The sequence below is a fragment of the Caenorhabditis briggsae genome (assembly GCF_000004555.2).
Source record: "Caenorhabditis briggsae complete genome, chrII, whole genome shotgun sequence".
NCBI classification, from domain to species: Eukaryota; Metazoa; Nematoda; class Chromadorea; order Rhabditida; family Rhabditidae; genus Caenorhabditis; species Caenorhabditis briggsae.
The window spans coordinates 11,012,858-11,022,730 of record NC_013486.2 but is presented as its reverse complement, the minus strand read 5'-3'; the positions used below and the strand labels follow the sequence as shown (position 1 = coordinate 11,022,730).

At 38.0% G+C, this 9,873-nt stretch overlaps 2 protein-coding genes across 2 annotated transcripts in view; both read right to left on the bottom strand.

Annotated features, from left to right (window-relative positions):
- Positions 1-2,053, bottom strand: part of CBG25664 — a gene marked incomplete at both ends in the record, with an annotated part of 2,616 nt that extends 563 nt beyond the window's left edge. The window contains 3 exons of the mRNA XM_045242674.1: positions 51-158; positions 928-1,203; positions 1,922-2,053. Coding sequence (XP_045100347.1) covers positions 51-158; positions 928-1,203; positions 1,922-2,053 — 516 coding nt within the window. The remainder of the gene's footprint in view (positions 1-50; positions 159-927; positions 1,204-1,921) is intronic.
- Positions 2,054-2,796: 743 nt separating this feature from the next.
- On the bottom strand, positions 2,797-5,373 carry CBG25663 (the record flags this gene model as incomplete). Its single annotated transcript, XM_045242673.1, has 5 exons — positions 2,797-3,068; positions 3,992-4,169; positions 4,702-4,873; positions 4,919-5,254; positions 5,300-5,373. 5 exons carry the CDS (start codon positions 5,371-5,373, stop codon positions 2,797-2,799), a joined length of 1,032 nt encoding a protein of 343 aa, XP_045100346.1.
- Positions 5,374-9,873: the final 4,500 nt, after the last annotated feature.

The following is a 9,873-nucleotide window of genomic DNA, read 5'->3' as shown; positions in this document are numbered from 1 at the left end:
AATTGAGATAAATGTCTTCAAATTTGACAGCCAGGTATTTTTGTACTTACACTTGGATTAGATGCAAAGGCAGCTGCTCTCATCTGCATTTTCAGAGATCTTCTTCGAGTTGGAACACTTTCATCAGACACATTGGACACGTTGGGTTTGGAGCTTGTCTGAAATTTTCTCATCAAATGAAAGTACGCCATCTACAGTACCGGTCAATATGATACACGAAAACGTACTTTTGAGTTGATTTCCAGCCATTTTCAGGAGGTTAGAGCTCGATTGTCAAATTTTCGATCATTTTGAAAATTTTGGAGGATATAAAACAGACCTAGATTGAGAACTTTGCATTCACCGAATTTTTCGAAAATTCCTGTTTTTTCAGCTATTTGCCGATTTCTGGAAGACATCTGTTTTTCCAGTTTTCAGCACAGAAACAGGCTAAACGAGTGTCCTTCAGAAAGCGGCTAACAGCTGAAAAATTGGGGCTTTTCAAAAAATTCTGTGAATGGAAAGTTTTCAATCTAGGTCTGTTTTACCCCCCGTCAAAAATTTCAGCAAGATCGAAAACCTGACGTCCGAGCTCCAGATTCTTGAAAATGGTCAAAATGGCCAAAAATCAACTGAAAAATACATTTTTGATTGACCGGCACTGTAGCTTCGTCTCTTTGAGGGCTTTCAAATGGCACCCCGAAAATTGTGAGTTTTCGTGGTAAGACCGATACCCATAAAACCAATTAATTGAATTTTTAGAAACATAGGCATGATTATATTCATTTAAAAACTCTTAACGGGTCAAACTCAAAACTGAAACATTTCAAGATTTTGAGCAAAAACCGACAAAGTTACGGAGAAAAATGTATTTTCGTGCTGAAACCCAAAAACACAGACATCATTATTTTCATTTAAAATACTCATTTTCATTCAACTCGACTGTACCTGAAGAGGAGCTCTAGCTGATTTTGGAATCGGCAGTGGGGATGGCGTCTCTTCAATTGCAACCGATCCAAAATAGTCCACTGATTTTGATGAGGTTTTCTTGCAGTTTGTAACTGGAGATAGGAACCATTCGCTTCTGGATTTCATCCGTCTTGCTTGATTTTCATGAACAAATTGCAGATATGATAGGGATCTATCTCCACCGCATGCAGTTAAAGGGCGCACAATATCCAGGTCGGTGACATCTTCATTATCCGACACTACTTCGAGAAGTGCCTAGAAATTATGGTTTTTAGACTCTTCTTTATAAGCTGCTACAGTGTAATGCTGGTACAAAACATCGGAGCTCTGGAAGAGAAAAGCTTGTGGGAAGGTGGTTTTTTTGAAGTTCCAAAAATTTCAGATATTTTTAAATTTCCAATATATTACGATTTCAGGTTTTTTTGGAATTTAATTTCTGTTTTTTTCTTAACTTTTACATTTTCAGATTTCTGAAAAGCTCCAAAACATCTAAATTCCACTTTTTGAAGTGTCCGATTTCTTATTTTTCGGACTTCCGAAAAATTCCAAAATCTCGTATTTGAAATTCCAGCTTTCGAATGATATACCGTAGAACCTGTATTAGAAGGGCGCCTTTAATAGAAGGGCCCTCCGAGAGAGGCTTGGAAAATTCGAAGGGTCCCCTATAATAGAAGGGCCTCCGTAATATAATCTCCTTGATAAAAAAATTGGCTCAAATTTGATGGATTGATAGATTTTCATTAACTTTGAGCGATGAAACATTTCGGGAAAAATGAAAAAAGAAGAGCCCGGAAAAGTGGGAAAATAAAATTTTTATAAATCTAAAAATTTGCCCGAAAACGGACGAAAATCGAAACAAGGGAATTTTAAAATATTCGCTGATTACGGTAGTTCAGCCGCGGCCACCAAATTATCTCTTCCACAGCACCGATTTTTTTCGTACCAGGAAAATACACGATTAAGGGGTACTAACCTCTCCAACACTGCTACTCAACCGATTGCTCAAACGGGCCATAGTTGGCATTGGCTTGCTGGAAGCTCGACTCGTACCAGGTTGATCTCTACTTCTCATCGGTTCATTCTCGTTAATCGTAGGCACCGACATCGAAAAACAACCTGAAATTGATTCGAACTACAACTAATAATATCTCTCTCATATTGTTTCTATCCATTTATTCAGTTTCAACACTGTTTTAGCCTTTTCTTAAAATTTAAAGAAAAAAGTAAGAGGAATATGAATTGCGGTTTTTAGCTGTTTTCTTGAAAGGGACAGAAGACACGTATCATTGATGAGAGAGCGGAGAACAGACAGAAAGGAAGAAGGAATTTGTATTTTGTTTGAATTTTAAGGATTTTGGGGGAATGAGAAAATACGCTAGAACGTATTTATGAATGGTTTTTGATTATGATTATCTCAAAAAATGATAAGGCAAAAAGGCGGGAATGTGGGGGGAATTTCAAAAAAAAAGAAAGAGAGATGAGCAATTTTGGAAAGTCTTTTGATTTAGGTCAAGAATTTAAATTGGACACATAAATTTTGAATTTCATGGACGAAGACAATTGTTCATATAATTGTGATCTGGTGTGATTCCTTAATTCATAGGAGCTCCCAAATTGAATACTACCGTAATCCAAAACACTCTTGTTTGAAAAGAAAAACCAAAAAATCGGAACCACACCAAACATTTGCACAAAAAAGTTTGCACAAAAATGAATGCACAAGTTGTTAGGCCACAAAATGTTTGAATGGGGCAGGACAAGGATGGGGAATTGATGAAAATGATGAAGGACAAAAAAAAAAAAGAAAAAAACAAGGTAAATATTCACAACAAAAGAAATACATCATCTTCAGAAATCGCAACTGACTGATGTCCTCAAATCAGTCGGATACGGATCTTTGGCTGCAATCGAAACACTTCTTTTGGGATGATCCGTTGTCTGTGTCAATGCATGTTGCTTCAGACTTCCAGCACGACCAACGCCATTGCCACGTGGCGGCTTTGACGATGATGGGATTGGTTCGGGGGAGTCTTCTTCTGTCAGATGAAGTGCAGCAAGTGAATAGGCACCAGCACATTTTGCCGCCAACGCCGAGAATTCGTCTCCTCGAGCACGGCGATCTGAAGAGAGAGGATGGACACGTGGTTACAGTACAAATTAAGAAAAGAAGACAAACACCATCACAATGTCTCTGATAGTTTAAATTTTTGAAATATCTGTTCAAATCAATCTGTGAAGACCCAATAATTTTAGGTTATCAAGAATCCCAAACCAAGCATTCCAATCAGTGAATTCCATTCCATTTCTGTGCTCAATGCTCCGTGTCACATGGTTCGAACCACTATGGTATGCTGTTGCGATCTAAGGAGATGGCGAGAAATTTCGAATTTTTAATGACTTATAACTTCACCATGTCAATTTTTCATTAGAGCGCAACTGCATACCACTGTAGTTCAAACCCTCTGCCGTGTGTATTTTTGTGTTTTTGTCATGCGATCAGGGAAAGAAACATTCAAAACTAAGTACAATCACCAGTGTTTATTCACCATCATTCCAAAAAAAAAAGAAAGAAATCAGGAAAAAGACACACAGACATTTATAGAGATAGAAAGAGAGAGTGTGTGATCTTAAGAGAGATTCAGAGAAATCGGTAGGGAAATGATGAAAAAGAACAAAAACGTTTGAGATCTGGAAAAAGGAACACCATGCAATCAGAGTGGATTCTAAGGAAACGGTGCAAAACATGCAAATGGGAGAATAAAGAGATTTTGACAATTTGAGAGATAACGAGAGAGTGTGTGGGATGAAGAGAGAGAGTAGAGAAGACAAAACTGAAACCCGCGTATAGGCTACTGTAGGTGAATAGTATAGAATAGAAGAAGAAGAAGAAAAGTTAGTAAACCGTGTTGAGGTTGAAGTGGTGGTGACTACAAATGGATTACTGTAAGAAAAGGGGTTAGAAGGGTGTTGTTTGTGCAATTTGGCGGGGGTAAGAAGTAGAAGAAGAAGGGGAAAAGGAATGTTAACTAGTAGAATAACTCACTGGAAGGGTTATGGAAAGTGAACATTCGATTTTCGTCGATTCGCAACGTTCGACCCGTATATCTGGCGTAGTATTCATAGCATTCTCGTGGAAAGAGTTTTGTGTCGCCGAATGAGCAAATTATGGAGCACACGACATTGGAGGCAAATTTGAAGCGTTGCAGATCTTCTACTCGGGCCTGGAATCAGTAGGTTATTACAGGTAAAGAGACACTGCAGAAAAACCGCTAAATGAAGAGGCAAATAATTCGAGGAAACGACGATTTGGGGGTACAAGGGGGTGCAGAGTGATTTAGGGTACAAAACACGAAGTTTCAGGTAATTTGTACCTTCCGAATTGAGGATTTTGTACCCCAGTGACCCCAAAATTGTTGTACTCTCTAAATAATATGCCAGCTATAGATGCATAAATTGATGGTTACTGGACGTTTCAGAACTTAACGTTTCCGACTCACGATGTTTCAGGACTTGACTTTCAGAACTTTTCTGCATTTTTGCATATTGATTTTTGGACAAAAATTCGTTAACGTCGAGATCTGAAACGCCCAGGAGCCCAATTGGCGAATAACTGCTTGTTGGCAGCCATTGGAGAACCGACGGGCCGTTGACAAACTATCGACGGACCATCGGAACCCCTTGACGGCCGACTTGAAAGTTTAGGTTGAAAGTCAGCCAGAAATGAAATTTGTTCCGAAAAATCATCTTTCTCACCTGTCGCCCATCGTGTATACATGTATGGAACAATGAAGGAGCTACTGAAATGGCTATCGCATTTGGATTCATTGCCGTCCCATGACCATCCGACGAATCGGCGACCACTCGGAATGTACCGAATAGGAGAACAAGAAGATGTTGGGAACCAACTGGCAATGAACCAAATATCCTAGAATATTGAAGCTTTGAATTTCAGATTGACGAATTTATTTACCTATAGAATAGTTGCCTCTGTTTCTCAATATCCATTCCTGTGGCAGCACTGTTGAATAGTGTCTCTTCATTATCTCTTCCAAAAATGCCACCTGGCAATTTTGCTAAGAACTTTTTGATGACTGAAGCCGCTGTGTAGACTGTGAAGTTCTCGATATTAACCAGCCTTCCATGCTGCATCACATGTGATAGTTTTCGGACTTGAGCCTGATTTCCCGGTGCTCTCCAAATGTCTTTTTTAGCTGGTCCTTCTTTATTGACCTTCAAAAGAAGCATCAGAAGTGTCGCTGGGATGTCATGAGCAAACGCTTCGTTTATAGGAACACCAAATCTTACTCTGAAAGAAAAAACTATTAGAAAAATAATTATTAAAATCGCTCACTTTTCAATTCGACCCCGGTAGCGATATTCGTCAGATGAGCCGCACAGCACCATACTGTAACCCACCACGGTCATACCGCTGCGCCGTGGCTGATGGTGCTGCGGCGACTGGCTCGCCTCGTACACCGTCGTCGTCGTGGCGGCGAAGGAGCACCGGAACGACGAAGTATTCGAGACGTCGTGATTTAAGGATTCTGATGTGGTAGTAGGAGTTGGAGGGAGAGATGGTGTGGGTTTGTAATGGACGAGGATGCAGCTACCACTAATCTTGGAATACCCGCCAACTGAAAGTAGAAATTATTCGATTTGGATAATAAGGGAATATGGGTAACGAGTAAATACAAAGATGAGAAGAACGAAAAGTAGAGTTAAACATAAGACAACGGTTTGAATCTACAATACAACCTGTACTAACTTTGATCCAATTTATCTCGATTCCTGTAAAAGATATCAAGCATTTGTCCACTGATGAAATGCTTGTGATATTATGATAAACAACTTTTCAGTTAACAGTTCTTTGATATCTCTTACAGGAAATTAGATAAACTGGCTCAAAGTTAAAAGTTAGGGGATCCTCATAGAACGCCTCCACGCAACCAAGTTTGAGCTCTATTATCTCGGACCCTACAAAAGATATCAAAAATTTGTCAACTGATAAAACATTTCTAGTATTTAGATAAACAATTCGTCAGTTGACAACTTTTTGATATCTTTCACAGGAATCGAGATCAATTGGCTCAAAAGTTAGGTGGCCCGTCTATTATAGGAACTGCTGACCAATTGAAGAAAAATAGCTACAAGTGCTGGAAAAGACGAAAAAGGAAAAGAAAAATTGTTTTGATGGTTGGGGGGAAGTAGTGGGCCCGGGTAATTAAGTAATTATATCGAAGTTAATTGGTGACGAAAGAGTGCGAACGAAAATAGAAGACCACGATGATGATGGGGGAAGAAGAAAAATGACTCGTTTTGGAGAGAAGTCTTCAGGGAAATTCAGAAAATTGCTACTTGTCGATGATTTCCGTTTTCAAACCAGTATGCTTCTATTTTTTTTTATTTCATCAAAAAAAAATGACGCAGAATGAGAGGCGCAGAATGTGAAAGAAGAAGGTCAAATAAAAGAGAACTGAAATGATATCACCCCAATGATGTACAATGGTTGTGTCCCGCGCAGCACGGTTATTACAGCCAAAACTTTTTTTGGCCTATCGAATTGGTCAAAAAGAGGGGCAGGGAGGTGACAGATAAGAATCAGAAAATAGAATAAAAGAAAAGAAAAGCATTTCTTTTTCTTCTTCTGCTTCGTTTTGGGAACGAGAGTGTGTCCTGTATAAAATGTATATAAACAATGCATATACACAATGTACATGTCGAAAAGGAACAAGAGAGAAAGAGGAAAATGGTTGTATGTACATATAAATGTATAATATGTATAAGAGGCAGAAGAACAGAGAGTCAGGTATGAATCACAAATCGAGAGAGACAACCATGACAACTACAACGACGAATGGAGACGACGATAAGAAGAAGAAGAAGAAAAAGAAGAAGAAGAAGAAGGATTCATTTCCATCTCATAAATCAATTGAGACATGGAACACATATATACACACAGGGTGGCAAATTATGCAATTGTGAAATTCCTGTTTTTAATGTATTCACAATGACATAAGAAGAGAACAGAAGAGAATGGAGACGTTCGGGTAGGTGTGCAATTCATTGAAGACTAGATTTTTGATTTAATGGAAAAGTTCGGAATTCGAATGATCTAAGACATTCGAGAGAGTGAATCTTGTGTGAGAAATTACTGTAAAACCTGGGGTAGAAATACTCCTTGGCTTTCAACTTTGAGAAAATTTAGCTCGGTACCTGCCAAAGACATCGTAGAGTTGTGAACTGATAACATGTTTGTGATATTATGATGTGTAATTTATCAGTTGATAACTTGTTCATATCTTTAACAGGAACCGAGAAAAAGTGGCTCAAAGTTAAAATCCCTTTTATTGCGGTAAATTCAGTTTAGACTGTTTCCATGGATCCTAGATTAGAAAAAACAAGTTTTGTGAAATTCTAAGATTTCAAATTTCAGGTAATCGCAAGAACTGGGATAATCTCGATTCAACTTATCATAAAACCTGTAATAGAAGGGCCTCACACTGTTTGAGCTTGTTTGGGCTTGTTTGAGCTTAATTATCTCGGTTCCTATGAGAGATATAAAAAATGTGCCAACTAACAAAATGCTTTTGATGTTATGATAAACAACTTATTAGTCGACTGCTGTTTCCTATCTTTAACAGGAACCGAGATAAATTAGCTCAAACTAAAAGCCCTTCAATTACAGGTTTTACGATTAATTTAGTTTTGAAAATTTCCAAGGATCCTCGGTTAGAAACAATAGGTTTTGTCAAATTCTAACTTTTCAAATTTAAGGTACTATTCACAAAAAATAAAACTCAGATTCCAAAAACTATGAAAGAATCTGTTCATACTAATCCAGACAATTGGTATTTCTGTTGAAAAAAGAAGAGTCCAAACAAAAATCAATGGTTTTGATCATCGAAACAAAAAGTATGCAAAAAACAAATATTTAAAGAGAATGAGCACATCGTACCCATCATCAAACGGAGTCCAAAACAACACTTTTTGTTGCCAACCGCTTCGAACCAAAAAAGCAAAACACAGAAGTCTTCTTGCACCGAAAAAAGAGTCAGAGAGAGAGAGAAAAGGAGCACAGTGGGTGGTATGTATTTCTTTCATTTCCTCCAAAAAAGTCAATATTTGCGCGGTGCACAGGCAGACAACACACGCGGGAAATAAGGCAAGGTGAGCTCACACCCACCACAGTCACCCATACGGAAAAGCAATTCGGCAAATGACGGAAAGAACAAACCACCACCGGTTACAAAATGAAGCAAAACAGATAAAGAGGTGTGACTGGGTGGAGATATTGGATAGTATTCGGTTTTTGAAAAAAAAAATAGAAAACACACACTTGAATGCTTCTGGCATCTAGAGAGGATTTCCAGTCTTCAGGACCGGAAAACCTGTAATAGAAGGACCCTCAAACTCCCAAGGTTGAGCTCAATTATCTCAATTCCTATGCAAGACATCAAAAAGCAGTCAACTGACAAAATGTTCATCATATTGTCAGAAATATTTTGTTAGTTGACTCATTTATGATACCTTCGACAGGAACCGAGAGAATTGAGTTGAAAGTTAGAGAGAGGGGCTTCTATTACAGGTATTACAGGTTTTAAGGAATCAAGTTTCAGATTCAGAAAATCTAATCTTTTGAGGTGAGTCCAAAACAATGTGATTCCAAAACAATGTGATCATAATCACGATGTATTCTGAATCTAGGGAGATCAGATTACGACTAGATCTTGAAGCTAGATAGAAAAGATGAATATGATCGATGGATTCTTTTAAGTTTCCTACTATGATCCAATTAGACAATTGAAAATGGTTATTCTATAATAAAGTTTAAAAATCTCTGAATACAGTAAAACTTGTAATAGAAGGGCCTCCGCACTGTCAAGCTTGAGCTCATTCATCTCGGTCCCTGGAAGAGATATGAAAAAAGTGTCAACTTATAAAATATTGGTGATCTTATGCCAAACATTTTACCAGTTGGCAATTTTTTATTATCATTTACAGAAACTGAAATATATAGGCTCAAAGTTAATAGTTAGGGCTCTTCTATTACAGGTTTTACGGTTACTTTGATCTGATTGAAAAGTTTACCAATGAAAAATTATTTTCTTAACTGAATATACCAATCAGAAAAATAATCCATCGTGATTTAGAATCAGATATTGAGAAGAGAGAATGATGAACTTGTGACGAGTGGATGAAGAAGAAGTCACCTTCAGAAGAAGACAGTTTCTGATCGTCAAGGACGCCAAAAAAAAGTTAAAATTTCAAATTTTAGACAGAGAACAAAAGTGAAAATTTGTCGTCAAATTGATAAAAGGATAAATTATAAATATCAAAATGAAGAAGGGCGAAGGAGAATAAGAAGAAGATTGGCAAATAGGTTGCCCTGTTTGAGAGGTTGAGATGAAGAAAAAGAAAAAGAAGACCCAAAAGAATAATACTTATGATGACCGTCGCGCAGCATTATCTCTGCGTCTCGTCAACCTACACACTATTACTTCCGTTCGATTCATTTCATCTCCTTCTCGCCACAGCCGGTCGTCAGTTTCCTGCGTTCTACTCTGCATTCTCCGATCCAACCAACTGTATTTGAATTGGTCGAAATGCGAGACGATCTGCGTCTCCGAACCTTCGCCTACTGTTTTCTGAAATGCGCACCACGCGCACGCGCGCTCGCGGAAAAGGAATCATGGCGCGTAAGCAAAAGGGAGAAGGCAGAGACTGTCAAATAGAAAACAAAAACCCGAGAATAGAGAATGGAAAGCTATTTAGTTCAGAAATGTGTTCCCATTTTCTCGAAGATTTCAAATACAATTTTGGATAATATCAGATGCTTAAAAAGTGGAAGAAATCAATTAAAATCAAAGGAGGACTCCAACCAACTTTTTGCAATTTTTCAGAATTTTTCGCTGTTTTTAATCTTTT